This window comes from Haemaphysalis longicornis, unplaced genomic scaffold (genome assembly GCF_048455015.1).
Source record: "Haemaphysalis longicornis isolate Haplotype H1 unplaced genomic scaffold, Haemaphysalis longicornis Haplotype H1 scaffold_5, whole genome shotgun sequence".
Classification (NCBI taxonomy): Eukaryota; Metazoa; Arthropoda; class Arachnida; order Ixodida; family Ixodidae; genus Haemaphysalis; species Haemaphysalis longicornis.
The window spans coordinates 100,672,622-100,693,893 of record NW_027526385.1 but is presented as its reverse complement, the minus strand read 5'-3'; the positions used below and the strand labels follow the sequence as shown (position 1 = coordinate 100,693,893).

At 50.3% G+C, this 21,272-nt stretch overlaps 1 protein-coding gene across 1 annotated transcript; it reads right to left on the bottom strand.

Annotated features, from left to right (window-relative positions):
* Positions 1-13,566: 13,566 nt before the first annotated feature.
* On the bottom strand, positions 13,567-15,876 carry LOC144139838 (neprilysin-1-like). The gene has a single exon (XM_077672086.1). It carries the CDS (start codon positions 15,874-15,876, stop codon positions 13,567-13,569), a length of 2,310 nt encoding a protein of 769 aa, XP_077528212.1.
* Between the last annotated feature and the right edge of the window lie 5,396 nt (positions 15,877-21,272).

Sequence of the window (21,272 nt, the reverse complement as noted above, 5' to 3'; positions counted from 1 at the left end):
TGCACCCCATGCCGCACAGATCGTCCCCTGCTATCTAACTTCTTCAAACAACGCGAGCCCTCCATACATCGGAATTTTATGAACACACACTTTTCTACCAAAGAATGGGGTGCACCTCAACCCACTGCCGGTGATAATGGAGTTTTGGAGTTTCCGTATTCTCCGTGTCTTACGTGCGTACCGTGTTGAGCGGGACCCATCTGGGAACTTGCGCATTCGTTGCGGTGGGGGTGGCTTAGTTCCGCGGGCCGGCCTTCGCCATGCCCATGCATTCGTTACGGTGGGGGGTTTCCTCCTCGCCGTGCCCGCAGGCGCAGTCAACACAGCAACCACGGAACAGACAGCATATGGAGTGCTAAAATTTACAGTGTTAACCGGAACCCAACTGTGCCTGCGAGGAGAGCGCACCCCACCGTAACGATTGCGCGGGCATGGCAAGGGCTGGCCTGCGGAACTAATCCACCCTACCGGAACGAATACGCAATTGCCCAGACGGGTCCCGGTCAACATGGTACGCACGTAAAACACGGAGCATACGGAGTGCTAAAACTAGAGAGTTTTAGCAGTCCGTTCGTTACGTTCGTTACGTTGCTACCGGGTTAACCGGGACCCGACTGCGCATGCGCGCGTACGTACCGGGTTCTTTCCGTGGAGTGAGACGGAAAACGTGTTTTAGCACTCCGTAGCGTCGTACCGTTCGTTCCGTGTGACGGCTGATTAGCCGAGTTGTTGCAAAAATCCACACGCTAAAAATACGTAAATAAACAACGCAGTTTCCCCTAAAGCATTGCAAATCTAAAATAAATTGCGCTCGGCCGGACGCATTGTGGAGGCAGGGGCTGCGGCGGCGGCGACGGCACCAGAGCGAGCGCAGGCAGCGTTGCTCGAGGCAACGCCGTCTGCTCGAGGTTTCGGCGGTTTCGGTTGTGATGGTGTGCTGTCGAAAAAAAAAAAAAAAAGTGCGACTAGGCGCTACGAATACGCCCCCCCAAAAAAAGGTGTTTTGGTAGCCAAAAGTCACGGCGGGCTTTCAAGGAATGAGGTGGAGCTGTTCCTCAGCTGTCGGAAAAGTGTCCTCGCCGGTGTGTAGTACGTACGACTGTGCCGCGCCCATTCACGCCGGTCAGCGTAGTTGCGGTTAGTGCTGTCGGCGCAGTTTTCTTGCTTTTATCGCAGGTATCTACCTGACTGAGGTGTAGGAAAGCAAGCTAAACGTAAGGGACAGATGGGGCGGTACACCCCTGCAAGTAGTCGCACACATGAGTGTTTTGGCGTCGTCCAATACGTTGTTTTGTTTGTTACAGCTCAAATGGTGAGTTGCAACAATAATCGCAGGCTGAATAACAGAAAAACAAGCAGCTGTGTGCAATGCAGGCAAGCGCAACTCCAGTTATTCTGCTTTTACGTTCAGGGTGCACTAATCATGGTGAATTGTAAATTTTAGCTTGCAACCAACTTTTACAATAAAAAGTATTTGTTTTGTGCAGTTTAAAATATATTTACAATATTTTAAAACACGGTTCTGCTAAAACACGGTTCTCACAAAAGAAAGTGAACAGAACAGAAGGCAAACTTCACGGCAACATTCACAATAAACAACCCAAACGAAATTATAACACTGGCACCATTGTGCGCATTTTCCAGTTCCCGTGTGTCATCGGTGTGGGTGCGTTTACAGCTTCGCAGTCCAACCACCGCGTTGATTGGAGCCATTTTTTTTAAATAAACGCTTGTTATCACACGTCAACAGGCCAAACTTTTCACACGAACTGTAGCTAAGTGTGTGCATTTCGAAGTAATCTCTCTCGGAGAAGCAGAACAGCCTTCAACACATCAATAATCAAACCAGGGTGTCGAACCGCAATATTTTCGGGTTCGGTTCGGGTTCGGGTTCAAGCCTTTCGGGTTCGGTTCGGGTTCGGTTCCGGAGCACCATTCCGTTCCGGTTCGAACCGGATCGAACCGGTTCAAACGGGTTCGAACGGGTTCGGCGAAAAAAAAAAAGCAGGCGTGTTTTTTTTTTCTGTTATTTTTTTTTTTTCGTGTTCGGTTTTCGTTTCCTTGTCCGATTTCCTTGTTAAAAGCGATGCCATAATGTAGGTTTCTTTGTGCAAACGTTTTGTTTTGGCCAAATTAAAGCAAGCCTGCAACACTTTTTTCAACTTTGTTCGAAATCTTGAATGCTTGCAGACCAACAGTACTTAGATAGGAAGTCGGAAAGTCCCTCAGACAAAAAGTACTGCTCTATCCCCATCAGATAACTTACAAACTTGCTTGAAATATTTCTCTTTTCCCCAGTCTTGGCGTTCTTCTACCGCTAGAATGACGTCATTACAGCGATTTAGCGGCTATTTTCCAGCTTTCCTTAAGTTGCGACATTAAAATGAAATCCACAAAAGCGAACCAGAAACGGAAGGCGTATCTGCTGGGACGAGCAAATGACGCACTGCTGCTTTGTGCTGGCAATAGCTATAACTTACGCAGTGCTTCCAGATGCGAAGATAAGAGTGAAAGCGTTGATATAAAATGTCAAAGAGTTCCTTTAACTGTAAAATGTACTACCAAATATTTTCTATAGTAGGTCCACGATTACAACTATAACTGAAGCGAAATGAAAAATTCGCTCGGACACATAAGACTGCGTATTTGTATGAATTTGAAAACCCTGCTCTAATGGCCGCAAGTTTATTTTAATTGATTTAGTTTCTTTCAATTTTATAATTCAATTTAATTTATTCTTGGATCATAACACTGCAGTTTTATACCCCGCAGTTGTTTTATTGAGGAAGAAAATGGCGGACGATTACGACACTCACTAATGCGAAATTTGAGTGCAGCGCGAAGTGTAGTCCTCTCGGCGAGGGCGCATAGATGCTGTGTCTATCAGCTAATGCATGACGGCGCGCGGTATACTCTGTCGTTATCTCGTTAGGCGTCGCCACTGTGAAGTACGTTTAGCGCGGTCACGGAATTACGCCCTCCCCCTTACACTTTCGTCATACCTTCAACCTCCGTTTAAATTTTCATGCTAGCTCTATCTTCCGTGGCGTCTTCATTCTCTCGGTTACAACGAGTCCGACGCTGATGGACTACGCGAAATCACAGGAGCGGGTGCTTAAGGGCTGCGCTCTAACGCATGGCTCTACGTAGCCGCTGTGCAGCCATGTGGTCGACTCCCTTCGCCGACAAGTGACGGGCCGCACATCGTCTCCAAATAATGCGTTCTCGCCACAGTCTTCTGGAAGGCAAACAGGTATCCTCCTGACCCGTGGGCAGCACACGGGTGCCTCCGACGCCTCCCCCTCGGTGCATCCTTGCCAGAATCTTCTGGTAATGGGCAGCCTCCCTGCAGACTGCCTATTGCCCCGTCCTACTATAAGCAGACGACCCGTCCGTCCACAATCGTTTTAATGCGTAGCATTCCTTGCCGACAGCCAGCACAGTGTAACACCCTGCATTTCCAGAGAAATGCATATATAGCGGAAGTTCCACCTGTAATCGCTATAATGGCGTAAATGGAGATAACTGGTCGCCCGAAATTTGTGAAAAACTGAAAGATAATAAAAGTGATTACCGAAACTTCCGAACCGTGTGACACCATGCATTTCCACAATAATGAGGATTTCGGGAAATTTCTACGTGTAATCGTTATAATAGTGTAAATGGAGATATTTAGACGAACAAAATTTATAAATGTAAAAAATAAGAAAAAATGTAAAATAATTGCGGAAACTGGTGAAACTGCGAACACCCGGCATTTTCACAATAACGCAGATTTCGCGAGTTACAAATGTACTCATTATAATAGCGCAAATGGAAATAATTGGTGGAACGAAATTTTGAAAAACTATAAAATAAGTAAAATATTAGGCAAATAAGGAAAATGGCAAATCGTATAACTGCCTGCATTTCCACAATAATGGAGATTTTGCGAATATTCCATTTGTAATTATAGCAGCGAAAATTGAGATAATTGGTCGGATAGGATTTATAAAAACCAAAAAAATTCGCTGTAGAAACTCACACTGAGGACAAGCGGCATATGAATGATACGCATTAGTCGATAACTCTTTGAATTTCTGCAGAAATTTTTCAGTACCCTGGAGTGTCGCCATGGTACAGCATTTTGCGTCTCTGCCCCCTCCGCCCGGGCGTCTCGTGGCGGGCCGCTCCTCGACCCCAAATCACGCATCCTCGCAGGAATCGTCTTCCTGGCAGGCAGCCAGGCAGGCAGGTAGTTTACTGGCAAGCTGGCAGTCTTTTTGGCGGGCAGGAGAGCCTGAGCGCCCAACATCTTTTTTGATTCCACCAAACGTATACGCACGCACGCGCGCATGCACCCCTGTTTTCGCACAATGGGGCAAAAAATTTTGCATTGTAAATAAATTGGTTGGTCTGCTACGCATTTCATGTACCCCTTGTTTCAAGGGCGCTTTAGCTTTAACACGAAATCATTAGCACTGCTAGAAGTCGAAAACATTCCGGCGTCGGCGTCAACCTCCGACTGTCAAGCGTGGCTGGTGGCGTTTAAAGCGATTTCCTTCTGCTCATCTTTCATACTCTAACCTACCAGTTAGAAAGAAAGAACGGCTTTAATGACTCATTGGACGTCGTGTACAGGACGGCATTGGATACGGAACCACCGGAGATAGGAACTTGCTCAATGGCACTTCAGCGACCGTTGAGAGCGGTTGGGCTCTAGGAAAGATAATAGCTGAGTGAATTAAGTCACAAGCAGCAGTAATTATCCCTCGTAGAGAGAGGGAAAATGACCTTTAAATAAATCGAGGAAAAGTTTCAGAGAGGCGTCCTCATTCAAGGGGTCGAGTCGACAGTCCTTTCCATCAAGAGAAACTGATCTTCCAGGCCGGAGCTGGCCAAGGCTCTCTCCCAAACCTCTATGGAAACGTGGAGGTTGGGTGGATCTAGGGTGGACTTGTCGCAGCCGCCTACTGTGTGTATGGGGTTCCCAGGCTCTCCACAGAAGCGACGAAATGGAGAGAATTGTTTGCGGTCAAAAAGGTGAAGACTGGTGATGTATAGGAAGGTGTTAATCCGCAGGGCGCGGAATAATCTTTCCTGGTTATTCGGTAGCGATTTGTGCGGGAAGGAATACGTTCTACGGGAGAGCCTATAGTGCTAATTAATTTCCTGGTATGCATACAGGATGCATGCGCTTGGGCTCGGCTTCATCAGCGCTGGCTAAGCTGGTCAAATGTCGAGCCACGAGGTTGCTGATCTTGTCTGCCGGCGATGCCAGTATAGCTGGTGCCCATACAATCCTGGCTGGTCTCGTTGGTGGAAGTGTTGTACATGCAATAGACCGTTGGCAAAGTTGCGCCACGTCTGATAAGAGCTCTGTTATGAGACGTTTGGCGCCGCTTTGGCTAAGCGCACGTGATCGCCGCTTTTTCAGCTTGGAGGGGGCTGTGTTCGGGGGTTGAGATGCTACACCGGTGGAAGGCTGCAGAACGGTAGCACAAAGAAAGAGAAGGTATGGGCTATCAGGTGTCCTTCGCTTCAAAGCAGTTGATCGTTCCTCTTTCTTTTTTCTTTCAGTTTAGCTGCTTCCTAGTCTAATCTCATATATATACACATTTTGAGAACCCCTTTTAATGAATATAAGATATGCATTAGACAATTAGTTTTTAACTTCAGTGCGAGATGTAAATCTTACGCTAGAAACAACATAAGAGCATAATACCTGCATAAAAAATGCCTTTTATAGCATTCAGGTGGTCGACACATAACATTCCGGCTATTTTGTCCGTAACTACATTTCCTGATTGGTCGAGAAAGAGAACGCTGCGAAATTTACAAATGCCAAGGACCCCAATGCTATCATGTTTGGTTCAACGCTCTAATCCGCCTTAAGTGACCCTCTAATTACTCTAACCCATATTAATCAACACCGCAGTTCCACTAATTCACATTAGTTCATTCACTCATCTCACGAAACCACCCCAGTCTACCCGGTAATCCGCGTTAATCAACTTAAATCCATGCATCAAAATGCTATCGTATCTACTTTAAAAGTGCAAATGAGAAGGCTCCAATTTTTTTTTTCAATTCTCAAGTTCTCGTAGGGCAGTAACCAAAGGACACAACGGCACTGTACAAAAAAAAGTGATGATGACGTAGAGAACTGTGAGTGTTTGTGTCTCAGTGCTGTTTTTATATAAGTGCCCACTCAAACTAAAATAAGTGGAAGATATGGATTTATTGTGGATGGTGTCCCTGAAGGCCTTCACAAGCGGACACGGATGCATTCGAATTAACAACATGAAAACTTCACACGATTTTAAAGACACTGCAGATAGAAACCATAAAGAATACACCATTATATGTTGCCACGGAATATGCGTTTTAACTTATGTTATTCTAAATGTAAAAAGACAATGGGAGGAGATGGGCAATACCTAAAGCAAACTAATAGTGTATACGGACTTTACATTATATTTACGGTAATAATAAGATGAGAACCTTACGGGAATTGGGAACTGCAAAATTGTTCCTGGTGCCGTCTGACGAATGGTAAAAATATCCTCAGACGCAAGGTAGGGTACCAAAATGAAAAACTAGAAATCACAGTTTTGAGGCCCCGGATCCGGTTCGGAACGGTTCCTTCAATTCGTTCCGGTTCGGGTTCAGTTCCAAAATGGCGGAAAAAATACGGTTCCGGTTCAGTTCCGGTTCCGGGCAAAAATTCGGGTTCGGTTCCGGTTTTCGGTTCGGTTCCGGTTCCGGTTCGACACCCTGAATCAAACCTCACCCGCCACCCTTTGAAGACAAGGTGAAGCTAATACAATCTGGGGGATTGGAGGTCTCGAGGAGAAATTACTCCTTGAATTAAGAGGATATAGGTATTTTTGTAAAGTCCTAGTATTCCAGCAACTTCTATAGAATGAATGCGGGTGTTACACGGAAACTCAAAGCAAAGTTCACTTGTGGAACACCGCACACAGTCTGACACAGTAGCCCTGTACTACTCGCTTCCGGCCAACTATATTGGCATGTATATCTTCCAAGTCCACCAATGATATGTCTTCAGCCTCATGGGCACTCGCAACTCCGTTGTCAGGTGGCAAAGAAGAGTGTCGCACACGCAGCACCCGTTGTGAACACCGACTTATCCCCGTGAGCACGCAAACTTCGCAATGGAAAGGCGCGCGCGCCAGGGTCAGCAGCTCAGCCGGCTCAGCCACGGAACAGGGAGGATTGCGCAACTCGCTCTTCGTTGTCTCAAGTCGGGACAAAATTATTTGGGCTTACTTCCGGAATAACGGAGCGGAAGTCACGTGATGTTGACTGGGCCGCTGCCCCGTCAACATCACTCCATGGGGCAGCGTAAACGTTGCGTCTGATACTATGCATTAACAGTGTTAGGAAATATTCTAACAAAAATTTCTCTCTGTTTATGATATTTTATGGCCATAACTATGAAGTTACCGTAACACTGTAACTTTGATGTTCCTAGATACGAAACTGACTATAAACTCTGGCTCTCATCCGCTACCTCGCAAGCTCGAGGCAACGCCGTCTGCTCGAGGTTTCGGCGGTTTCGGTTGTGATCGTGTGCTGTCGAAAAAAAAAAAAAAAAGTGCGATCTGCTAACGGCGGCGCTACCAATACGCCCAAAAACGGTGTTTTGGTAGCCAAAAGTCACGGCGGGCTTTCAAGGAGTGAGGTGGAGCTGTTCCTCAGCTGTCGGAAAAGTGACCTCGCCGGTGTGTAGTACGACTGTGCCGCACCCATTCACGCCGGTCAGCGTACGTAGTAGCGGTTAGTGCTGTCGGCGCAGTTTTCTTGGTTTTGTCGCAGGGATCTACCTGATTGAGGAGTAGGAAAGCAAGCTGAACGTAAGGGACAGATGTGGCGGTACACCCCTGCAAGTAGTCGCACACATGAGTGTTTTGGCGTCGTCCAATACGTTGTTTTGTTTGTTACCTGGTCCCCCCCCTCCCCCCCCCCCCCTTGCATAGTACGCGTGCCTGTGTGGACACAAGGTCGTTGTATAGTATCTCACTGTATCTGCTCTTCAAAGGTAGTAACTCTGAACTTCTGTGACTTGATCGTACTATACTCGGTGACAACTTAAAGGAGTACTGACACGAAATTTCAAAGCTGAGATAACTATGTAAAACGCTTCCTTTTTATCAGGAGATATCTCCCAGCAAGTTTCAACAGCAACCGTTCAGCGAAACATATTTAAAACCCATTTTAATCTTCGCCCGCACGAGAAAGCCCAGAGCGGGCCGACGTGACATCATCTGCTACGTGCCCCAAACTGCCGACGTCGGGGCTCCCGTGACGAAGCCGACGCGCTGGCTGTGGTTGGCGCGCGCTGCTCGGGAGTGTGTACACGTCATGGTTTTGGGACTGACGTCATGCTGCCCGGGCCTGTGGGGACGGCGAAAACCTCGGCCGGTCTGGGCGCGCGCGTGCGCTCGCTCGCGCGCGCTTCCAGAGAGGCAGCGATACGGCAAGAATGGTGACGCCATGTGATGCATGCTGTCATGGCGGCCGCTCGGCGTTTTTTCGTCGAAACCGAAACTGGCACGAATAAACGACGCCGTAAATGAATGTTTACACTGCGCTCGACCGTATAATCTGTCATTCTATGATTAGTGGGCTGGTAGGCACGCATAGCAGCGAAAAAAACGTAACATAAAAATTTCGTGTCAGTACTCCTTTAAGAACGGCAGCGGTACTCGCAACTTCGTTGTCAGGTGGCAAAAAAGAGTGTCGCACACGCAGCACCCGTTGTGAACACCGACTTATCCCCGTGAGCACGCAAACTTCGCAATGGAAAGGCGCGCGCGCCAGGGTCAGCAGCTCAGCCGGCTCAGCCACGGAACAGGGAGGATTGCGCAACTCGCTCTTCGTTGTCTCAAGTCGGGACAAAATTATTTGGGCTTACTTCCGGAATAATGGAGCGGAAGTCACGTGATGTTGACTGGGCCGCTGCCCTGTCAACATCACTCCATAGAGTTTCATACAATATAACTAGAGGGGAAACTGGCGCTGCGATCGTACGCCTCAATGGGCGTGATGGGTAATTGTGGATTCGGATTGGCGCTTGATGGCTCGTGGAACTTACTATGGATTGCAGGCAGTTTCGTTTTCGTTTTGGATTTGCATGAACGCATTTGCTTACGCGGAGTGCTGGGAGGAGTGATCAAAATACGTTTCTCCTTGAACTGCATGCCTCGCGTGCACTGACGCCGCCCTGAGTGGAATGTTTTACAACCGGAGTTGCGAATTGGGTGGGTTATCAATGCATTGCCGCACATCCAGCATGAAAATACAAATGACGGCGCTCTGTGCGGCGAAGTTGTCTGCTAATTAGGAGTTGCGGCGCTACTCATTCGGCAGAGCAATGTATTGTCAAAGCTGACGACGGTTGCGAATCGCTTGGAACAGCCACACCTTTCGTGCGAACGCCGGCTCCTACGGCGTAGACCAACAGCACCGGCGGCTGATAGGAACGCAGCTTGATGGATGTCACTAATTCACGCAAGAATAACTTCTCCAAAGGTAATCGGTTTCTTTTTTCTTATGAGCACAAAACTTCTCTTACTATTACAAACCACCAGTGCCGAAACTTTTACAAGTAGTTTTTAAAGAAGTCCGCGTCCTGCTGTAGTTGGCAGAAAATGGCAAACCTGCTCCCCAAACCCTCTCGACTCCGCGTCTGCTTTTTATTTAAACGCGCCGTTTTATTTCGCACAAAGCTGGTTTTTGTCACTAACTTTCTTGTTCGTTATGTAATTTGTAAACGGAGAACCGGGCAATAAGAGTTTTTTTGTCAAAAAACACAATTTGCGCAGCCAGAAGCCCGTTTCGATCCCACGCAATCCGGTTCCAAAACTACCCATCATTCCCATTGAAGCGTAAGCGCCGCTGCCATGTTCACGTTGACACTAGCGCCAGTTTCCCCTCTAGTTATTTGTATGAAACTCTATGCATCACTCCATGGGGCAGCGTAAACGTTGCGTCTGATACTATGCATTAACAGTGTTAGAAAAAACTTCTAACAAAAATTTCTCTCTGTTTGTGATACTTTACGGCCATAACCATGAAGTTACCGTAACACTGTAACTTTGATGTTCCGAGATACGAAACTAACTATAAACTCTGGCTCTGGCCCGATGCGGGTGTGCGCCTCGTCGGCGCCCCTCCGCCCACTGTTTTTGCTCCATGGTCAACTACGACGATCGCTGAGCTGAATTTGTAGATTCCACGCGTTTGTACGCAAGAAATCGATAAAGCAGGCAATCGTGAAGCGTTTTCTGCATCGGAAACAGTCCGCGCACACGCCGGTCGCGCCTGCCAGCTCGGCACACTCAGCGGCTCGAACCGGCGCAGACCACGGTAGCAACCACTTGTCGCTGCTCTTCCGAATCAATCTGATCACTAAAACGAAGTTCCACCTGCGAGAAAGTAGGTGTTAGTGTGGTGAAAAATTGTGCTAGGGATTGTTCTCAGGGCTTATTTTAAAAGCGGCGATCAGATATATGTGCCGCGATGCAAGCTTATGCTGACCGGCCGTGGATGCCGCGGCGCGCGGATGGCGACACTGCGCGGAAGCATCGAAACAGGCTACGCAGATGTCTCGGTCACCGATCGCTCACGGCAGTTGTAGCTCAAATAAAGTTTCACATGCGAGAAAGGGGATGATAGTGAGGTGAAACGTTGTGTTACGGAGTGTCATTCGCAGTTGCACAGATAGCGGCGATCAAATATTCCCCAGGACGTTGAGCCTAAAGTTTCCAACACCTGAGCAAGCCGGTTGCGGGCTCCGGATACGGTAACACGGAAGCAGAGCGCCGGGAGAGACGCCGGCCGCGTACGGAACAAATGGCGCATGCGCAGTCGGGTCCCGGTAAACCCGGTAGCAACGTAACGAACGGAACGGCCGGAGCATGCGTACTGCTAAAACTCGCTAGAGTTTTAGCAGTCCGTATGTTCCGTCGTGTACGTAGTTGTCGGGAACCTGCGCGCGAGGAGGCGCACCCCACCGTGACGAATGCGCGGACATGGCGAAGGCCGGCCCGCGGGACTGATCCCCCTACCGCGCCGAATGCGCAAGTGCCCAGACGAGTCCCGGTCAACACGGTAACTACGTACACGACGGAACAGATGCACTGCTAAAACTCTATTATCTGGTCTACGAAATTCCGTTGGACTGTGGGGCGTTATGCCTATAACTACCCAAACCTTCAGAACATGCATCGTTAGGTTACGTCGTGCCCACTTGCGTTCCTATACCCCCACACATACGACGTATACTCCATCAAACCCCTTCCTCGCAACATGGACCCTCTCCACCATGTAGGATGTGGACGCGGCTCAATACCCGAACAATCAGGCTTACGCCACTTCTATGCACGTCCTCCCACCCCACAACCATGTCTGTCCTCACCCCCTCTCCTACGGTGGCAGAGGAAGTTTTCATTGCCCTCGCCATAGTTCAACAGCCCCAATCCACCACCATCCTCTCTGACTCCCAGCATGCACTCTGCCACCTTAAGGGACGTATCTCCACAAGTTCTCCGCATCATCCTCCGACGCCCTCCCCAGGATCCTGTGGAGCTACTGTGGACACCGGCCCGCACTGGCTTAGGAGGCAATGAGGCAGTACATTCACATGCTCGAGAACTCGTTACCCGGGCTCCTGCATCTTTTGCTCCTAAACACAGCATCCCCACCCCCTGTACGCATACACCGACGTTACACTCCACTACAGATTGAACCGTCGGACCCCCCCCCCCCCCCACACACACACACACAGCTCCTTATCACCAGGGGAGGCCCGCAGGTGGCGCATCATCCAAGCGCACACCTTCCCTCACCGCACAATCCTGCAGCACTCCCACCCCCACCTGTTTCCCTCACCCCGCTGCCCGCACTGTGGTGCACTGGACACGCACTTCCATTCCCTCTGCCAGTGCCCCAAGAGCCCCTACCCACCCCTCCTCACCCTCCAGGACTGGGAGCAGGCCATGCGGAGCTCCGAGGTTTCGGACCAGGTGCTGGTCAGCTCCCGAGGCCTCCAGGTCGCTGCGGCCCTGTGGGCAGCCGCCACCGCCCGATAAGGGGGAGCTCTTTAAATAAATGTTATCTCTCTCTCTCTCTCTCTCTCTCTCTCTCTCTCTCTCTCTCTCTTTCTGCTGTCATCATCATCATCACCAGCCTATCTACGCCCACTGCAGGGCAAAGGCCTCTGCCATTATTCTCCAATTACCTCGGTCCTGTGCCAACTGTGACCAATTTATCCCCGCAAACTTCTTGATCTCATCTGCCCATCTAACTTTCTGCCGCCCCCTGCAGCGCTTGCCTTCTCTAGGGATCCACTCTGTTACCCTTAATGACCAGCGGTTATCTTGCCTTCGCATTACATGCCCTGCCCACGTCCATTTCTTTTTCTTAATCTCTACTAATATGTCTTTAACACCAGTTTGCTCCCTGACCCACTCCGCTCTCTTCTTGTCCCTTAATGTTACACCTATCATTTTCCGCTCCATTGCCCGCTGAGTCGTTCTCAATTTAAGTTGAACCCTCTTAGTGAGCCTCCAAGTTTCTGCCCCGTAGGTGAGTACCGGTAAGATGCAGCTGTCATACACTTTCTTCTTCAGCGACAATGGTAGCCTGCTATTCATTATCTGAGAATGTCTGCCATATGCACCCCACCCAATTCTGATCCTTCTAATTATCTCTGCCTCATGGTTGGGATCTGGGGTCACAACTTGGCCTAAGTAGATATATTCGCTTACCACTTCCACTGCCTCGCCACCTATCTCAAATTGCTGTGCTGTCCCGAGGTTATTGATCATTACTTTAGTTTTCTGCATATTAATTTTCAGGCCCACGGTTCTACGCTGTTCGCCCAGTGCGGAAAGCATGCTTTGCAATTCGTCCCCCGAATTACTTACCAAGGCAACGTCATCAGCAAATCTGAGGTTACTGAGGTATTCTCCATTAACCCTTACTCCCACCTGTTCCCAATCCAACGTTCTGAATACTTCTTGTAAGCATGCTGTGAATAACAATGGAGAGATTGTGTCTCCTTGTCTGAAACCCTTCCTTATAGGTATTTTACTGCTCTCACTATGGAGGATGATGGTAGCTGTAGACCCATTGTAGATATCCTCTAGTATTCTTACATAATGCTCATCTACCCCCTGGTTCCGTAATGCCTGAATGACTGCTAGGGTTTCGACCGAGTCAAATGCTTTCTCATAATGCTTTCTGCTGTACATCAACCTTTAGCGAAGTGGGCCTAGCGGAGCTTCCGCCAAGCTTTGCAGCGAAGGGTTTTGATTTTTCTGCATTTCAGGCGCCAACAGCATCATCGTAACAGAAAGTTATCTTTCCCGCAGCGTGTTTTCGTGTACGAAATCAACACTGAGAGGCTGACAGGTACAGCTCGGTATAGCCTGTAACAATTATGCAAAACATGGGCAAATATATAAACACACACACACAAAAAAACAAAGTACGGGTACGGCCGACCCTTTCTGTTCGCCTTCCGTCAGGGTTTCTTCAGTGAATTAGCTGTCCGCACTAATGTAAAGGGAAGTCGTCCACCGGGTCCACTCGGATCTGCTTCAGGGCTAAGTCCCAGAATGAGCACTTGTCCGCAACGTTCATGGGCTCCCCGCCCTTATTGCACTGGAACGCATCGGCGAACTCCTTCAGGTTCTTTAAAGGGACGTTGCAGCGCTCTTCGTCTGTTAGGTACGGTGAGGCCGCCTCCCCAGGCTGTTCCCGAGAGCAGAGCTTGAAGCAGTAGTTCAGGTAGAAGAGTTGCTCCCCCGAGAACTCCACGAACGTCGGCCGCCGTAGCGTTTCGCGTTCACGGAGAGACGAACGAAGCCTGTAGGCTCCCAGGACGGCCGGCAGCGAGGCGAAGTCGGCGACCGTTTCCGTCGCGTTGAATCCGTAGGCTCGTCGGAGGCACTCTACTTTCTCTTCGTACTTCTCGAGGGCCTCGGGAGACCACCAGTCTTGGTGCTTGCCCAGGCCGTCCCTGGTCCGGCCCTGATGGTCGAACGCATGCATCGTTTCGTGGCCCACGACTGCCCCCAGGCCGGCGTAGTTGAAGGCCATCGGCACCTTCTCGTCCACGTACGGCATCCTCATGAGGGCAGCCGGGAGGAACATGGCGTTCAGCGCGTAATCGTAGAACGCGTTGACCGATAGGGGCGAAAAACTGATGTGGCTTAACCGCGCCACGGCGACATCGCTCTTCGAAGACAGCGTGGACATGGCGAGTCGCGCCGAGGACCTGTCGGCGTCCAGCGATGCGGCGAGGTAGCTGTGGCCACGCGCTGAGAAGTTCGCGTAGTGTTCGTCGAGCGCCCGCTCGTCCGCGAGAAAGCCAGGTTTCACGAAGACCTGACCCATGAGACCGATCTTCACGACGGTCGCGGCGCTCGTCACGTTGTCCATCCACGGCACGTTGGCCAGGAGGGCGGTGAACTCTCGCGTCACGTCGTCGGTAAGCGTCTTGGCGGTCGCCCGTGTGCCCTTGGTGGGCATCTTGGTGAGATAGGGATAGCTGGCTGCCAGTGGCATAGTTTTTGCTACCAGGGCGAAGCAGGCGCTATCGTAGGTCGTCTTGTCCTTGTACAGAAAAGTGGCCGCCCTGTGGTATGCTCGCGGAGCCAGCTGGCGCAGCATAGTCCAGCCGAGGAATAGCGGCGCTGACAGCGGCCTCGCTGAGTCGTTCAGGATTCGGCCCACCAGCTGCATAGTGGCGTTGTCTATCCTCACATGGTGACCGACCTCGACCCGGAAGTACGGCTCCGTCTGCTTATTGACGGCGTCGACCCATTCCTGGCCTCTGACACACGGAATGAACGTCGGCAGCTGATCGTATGTCATAGCGTCTGGGGGGGAGCGTTCCGTCGCGACCAGAGGGAGTGCGATCAGCGAGTCGGCCTGGGCGATGGCGATCAACAGCTCTTCTGCCTGGGAAGACCGGAAGCCCTCGAGCGCCTGGAGTTGGCTGAGGAAGAAGTCTTCCAGCTTGCCCGAGGCCTGTAGTAGTTGTGCCTGCAGAAGCCAGCCGTGCAGTTCGACGTTCGCGCCTATGGCGATTGTAGGCCGCGCGTCTTCGTCCAGGTCGGCGAAGACGTCTACGAGAAACATTGTGTGGATCTTCCAGGTTAACGATAGCTCGATCATCGTGCCTATAACGCTGACGGCTGCCTGTGGCCTCACTTTGGGAAACCCGGTGTAGTTCTTTATGAATTCGGTGAGCTCCCCCGAAGCGGACCTCTTCTCTGCGACGACCTCCTTGCAGGACTCAAACAGGGACGCCGCCTTAAGCACGGCCGACTCCGTAGCCGTGGCCTGCCGGGGTGACGCCGGACGGATCATACCCCGCAAGAGAGGGTCTCCTGGCCGACGGCCGTCCGTGCGTCGTGACACGCGGGCACGACGCCTCTCGCCGGACTCCACCGAAGTCCTAAGCGACGATGACCTGGCTGGAATAGTCTTGGCCGCCTCTTCGAGCGCAGCCATGGCGTCGAGCGTCGCCTCGAAGCCCACCGCGTCGGCGATACTCAGGTGGTCCCGGCCATGGCCGCTCTGCTCCCAGCCACTGCAGACGAAGCGGTAGAAGTTGTCGCATGGCGAGATGGACCGATTGATGGACTCCTCGAGCAGGCGGGTGTAGTTCGTGGGTGGTCTGCGGCCGGGCTGGTCGGCGGGAGCGTATACCAGGTACCAGAGCGCCGCCGCGGCGATCGCTACGAGGCAGACGAACCCGAAGCACCACATGCACAGTTCGGCGAAGTCGGCGGTCACGAACTCTAGCCCGGTCTCGTCTTCCAAGGTCTCCTCTTGTCTGACGGAGGTCTCCGCCATTGTCGTCCTTTCGTGTCGTGGTGGGATGGCTGCTAGACTTCAACTTTTGAGTCTCCGCGTAACTCGTGCGTCGCGAAGGTGTTATTTACATACTCGCTCAAAGGGTAGCAGCAGTTCTCGCCTGAGTTTGTCAGGATGGTGGCGGGCGGGTTGGCGTCCTTGTGTGCGCGGTAGAAAGGCTGCAGGTAAGGCTGCGCTGATGGCTTTCAGCGTAGACTTGACTCCGGACGAGCGACGGTACGGCGGCGGGTCGAGTCGGTGTTCGAGTTTGAGCGGGCGAGTTGAAGATGGTCGAGTTGAAGCAGGCGATGTGAGGGTGGAGGCGCGAGCTGTGGAGGGAACGTGCACCGCCTGGTTGGTTGGTTGGTTGGTTGCCTCCCACCATGGCACATACCCGCGCGGGGGATTGGCCAAGACGTTTTGTGCCTAATGAGGATGTGACCGATATTATTTTAGATCCCAAAATTTAGAAAAGGAAATACCCAAAAATTTTTCAAATATGTATGATATGAAAGTAGATTCAGGAAGAAAAATGAGCTATGTGTGAATGTTTAGCTGGCTAGCAGGAAAACCTGCTTGTCGCCACAACATAAGAATGGAGGGCCGACACAACATCCCTGTGGCAGACTCCTAGGGCGGAAGCGCCTAGTGACAGGACCTCGGAATTAGATAGCGGAAGGTTAAGGCGTCTAAATGTTGACTCCAGATGCGTGCGTCGCATTGGGGAGAAGCTGCGGCAATTAAATAGGAAATGTTCTATATTTTCCAGTTCGTCGCAGAAAGGACATTGCGGAGATGGAGCCAGACGAGATTTATAAAGATAATAATTTAGTGGGAGAATTTTGCACCGAAGTTTAGTGATTGCTACCTCGCATATCCTTGTTTCACAAAACATTGGCTTCCATGCATGACGAAGGTGGCTATAATCTCTAGAAGATAGAAGGGCGTCTTGCTTATAAGCCTGGAGTAGCTGTAGACGTTTAAATCTCGCTCCCAATAGAAAACTGTCATTTGGACATTGCACGACCACAGGGCCACCAAGAGACATGCTGGCTAATTGATCAGCCACTTCATTGTATGAGATTCCTGCATGTCCTGGAACCCACACTAGCCGAACCTCACAAAGCTGATGCGGAACAAATGATCGGAATGTGCGGATAATTGGAGAATCTTTTTAGAATGTTAATGCGGAACACACAGAGAGGGAGTCAGAAAGTATAACTACATGGGAAAATCTATGCTGAAGTTTTTGAAGAGCCAAAATTATTGCCAATAATTCCGCCTGGAAAATAGGTGTGAAATCAGGTAACCTGATCGAAAAGGACCAATCGAGGTACTGGGAGAATATCCCGACTCCAGCTTTCTCATCAACTTGTGATGCACCGGTAGCAATGACGATATAGGAATGTAGGGTTGACAAATGATCCTCCAGCAATCCATTTAGAAGTCGGGCTGGCAACATCTTGGCATTCGGGGGGAAGATATTATCAAAGTTTATTTCAACAGGTGACACACTAGAACAAGTAGAGGGGAGCCGGAAAAGGTCTGCGTGAAGTGGCTGAAGCCATGACTGTACTAGATCCATCTGGGGTCTCTGGAACCGCGTCCACTGAATGCCTTGAAAAAGATCAGGCCTCAGACAGAAAATGAACTGTGCGTCATGCAGTGGGGGTTCAAACAATTTGACAAAGGTTAGTACGGTCAATAATTGGAATCTAAACTTCAGTGGAGGAAATCGTGCCTCAAGGTGTAAAATAGGGTTAGCGATATATTTTGGCAGTCCCAAGCATAGTTGCAAAGCCATTCTCTCGACGATAAATAGGGGATTTAATTTGTACGCCGCACAACCAGAAAATAGGACGCAGCCAAACTCTAATACCGGGCGGACATAACCGCCTGACGTCCGTGGGCCTGATGGCTTCTTTTTCCTTCTCGGGTGACCAACGCAGCGCATTTCGAAGGCCCTCGAACCAATTTTCTATTGAGTACCCTGTTGAAAATACATAAGGTTCCCCTCCAAGAGGGCGTTCAACTTTCAATTGAAAAATGCCGTGTAGCACAGGCATAAGTCACTCCAGACCAGGAACTTCCGGTGTGTTGTCGAACTTTAATTAAACGGGGTGCTTATTTGCCGACCACCTTCACTTGCGAAAAGAATGCGAGATGAGACCTACAGGAGCATTTACTTTTGGCTGAGTCAAATCTCACGCCAGCCGTAAGAATTACCTCAGGGAAATTCTCACGGTAGTTTCCATAACAGTGGCTGGCCTAACATTTGCCGAATAAAATTACGTCCCAACGTAACCTAACGTAACATAACCTCACCGAACCTAACCGAACACGTCATAACCTACCCAAATCCAGCCAACCTGCAACTACCTAATGTAACCCAGCCCAACGACACAGAACACAACCTATATTAAACGTAATTCAACCCATTCTAGAAGTCCTGTGCATGCGTCGATCACTTCTAGTAAAAACCAGCGTAAAAAAAGCATTAACAAAATCACGATGGCCGCAAAAATCTGAAAGCTAAAAAAAACCACGCCATATCCACGGAATGAATGATGATAAGTGGGGCGAAGCTCGAGAGGGGGAGATCATCGGTAACCGTGACTCTCCCGTGAAAGTTCGCCCATTACATCATTAAGAAAGACGTAAGACTGTGTGCGTACATTGTACAAATCAACTTTTATTTTCGGAGTCAATGCTCCCAGGCCCAGACCTGGTGAAAGACCCCGCGCCATCGAGGACTACCCCGCACCTCTACCACAATTTGTCACGTAGGATGGGACACAACGGTAAAGAAAGAACTTTTATTTAGGGCGAACTTGTGCCCGAACAAGACGAGAGGAAACGAGCAAAGGTCCTTGCGTCTCGTTCGATCTCCGAGAACGACTGCCTGCGTTCGTGGCGTGATCTCTTGCGTGATCTCCCCCTCGCAGTGCACGTGCGCTCGCGCCTCCGTTGGCGAACACAGACAAGCTCGCGCTCCCGGTGCCGAGATTGCGCTGCCGGTTGCAGCCGGTTCTTGCGCGTGCAACGCGGCCCACTTTGCGACATCTCCGAAAGCATGCGGCGGTCACGTACCACGAGACACAAGGGATGGACAGACCCATGGCTTTAGGAGCTTCGCCCCTAAAATTTACACCATCTTCCCGCGAGGGGAACCATGGGGTAGATGCGACGCATCGGGGGTTTCCGTTGCGTTTCCGTTATGTTAGCGTGTCCATTGTTGTTGTGTCCATATTTTACGCACCATGTTTACCCCCGATGCGTCGCATCTACCCCATGGTTCCCCTCGCGGGAAGATGGTGTAAATTTTTATCGGGGTGGCCGGTGCTTGTTACGGTTGCGCTGACCATCGCGATAGCAGGCCTGTTAGTCTCCATTCATATCATCGGTGGTCAACGGAGGATGTCATCGGCGGAGCGGCGGCGGAACGACTGAGCGGAGCGGCGCAGTTACCGCGTTGATATGCAGCGGAATGAGAGAGAGCAGCGCATAGCAGCGCATGCGCATGTGTTAACCGAGCGCAAGCTGCGCGCTAACCCGCACCCACGCACAGCTGGCACGGCGACGGAGCGAGCGCCGGCGAGCGCTAACACGCAGATGGCGCTGCGGTGAGAGCGGCGCTAGCGCGCAGCTGGCGCGGCGAGGAACATAGGGGAGGGATGCGGACTACGCCGGACGACGCCGGAGGGACAAGGCGAGTGAAAGAGATGCGTCGCATCTAAAAAACAAAACATCGCAGTGTCAGACTTCCGAAACACGGCGAATTTTCGCTCCTGGGGGAGGATGCTAAAATATTAGTCCGGGTAGCTGGACAACGTATACCTTCCTTAAGTGTAATCACAGTCCACAGATTTTATGAAAGGTCTCATCGAGTTTGGCACAAAACACGCTCTAATTGGCTGCGTTATGGTGTTTTAAGGGTTCTTAACCCGCTGTGGAGTAATGATCGAAAACGGGTCTCGGAGGCAAATTCAGTTCGTACAAAACTTGTTGCTGAGCTAGTTGGTACATACTTTAAGAAAGAAGAAAACGTGGCGCGAACTAGACGTGGACGTAGAAAACAAGGTAAGACATATACAGACGCCTGTATATATTTTACCTTGTTTTCTTCGTCCACGTCTAGTTTGCGCCAGTTCGTACGTCATAACTACATCCACCCCGCCCCAGTGTAACCTCAGCTCGACTTCTGATATATTGATGTCAGTGGCAAACACTGAGCTTGCTGAAGATGGTGACTTCGCACAATATAATGACGTGTGCCCGCTGAAGGAGATCGACCCATATTACCCGCCGCGGTGGCTCAGTGGCTAAGGCGTTGCGCTGCTGAGCACAAGGTCACGGGTTCGATTCCCGGCCGCGGCGGCCGCCTTTCTGATGGAGGCGAAAAGCAAAAAATGCCCGTGTGTACGAGATTTCGGCGCACGTTAAAGATCCCCAGGTGGTCAAAATTAATCCCGAGCCCTCCACTACGGCGCGCCTCATCGCCTGCGTTGCGTCGGCGCGTTAAACCTTACAATCAATCAATCAATCAATCAATCAATCAATCAATCAATCAATCAATCAATCAATCAATCAATCAATCAATCAATCGACCCATTTTATAGCAATATCAGGGTCGTCCTGGGGATTTTATTGTACTGATAGAGGAGGGCAGAGAGGTTTGATCACGAGACCGTTGTGCATATGCGGCGTTCTTTTCGCGCAGCTTTGGCGCCCATTCCGGGGATCCAGCAATGCGGTGAAGCCCGTAGTGGGCGCGTGCCCTGCAGCAAAGCCAACTTTTGTAGACGATAGTCTTTCTTGGGCTACTGAAACTAAAAATCCTGGTATCAATGATACAACCTAACACCCAGAAACAACAAAGCAAGTGCAGCGCCTGTAACTCGATTCAGCCACCCGGCCAAGTGAAACAGAAGCTGCACAATAGTCTTATATACCCACAGCCAAATCTAAATGTCTAAGTCCGGTGACAGTGTTCATACTTGACAACATTGTTGGACAAGAACAAAACATTACGGAAATATGAGGCAGAAAATCGATATTTGCCGCGTGCCTTTATAAAAAAAAATCATGAATGCTTGATATTTGCAAATGAAATACTGCATATACAGCATAAAAAATTCTCTTGGTCGCCTGCTGTTGCCTGCTCCACTATAGCTTCTAGCGGCATCGCAAGAAATCAAACGGAAACAGTTACGAAAGGTTCCACTAGATAGTTCCACGTTCCGCTTGAGACGCACGTGGAGTTGGGAAACGTGGTTCTATAAATGTTGAATTAAGGCGCCCCGATTCACGCGCGTCTCCGCCGTACGGCAGCGCTGGCATCGAGGCGCCCGGCCTGGAGCAATGGAGGCGGTAAATTTAACGCAGTGTAGAGTGCC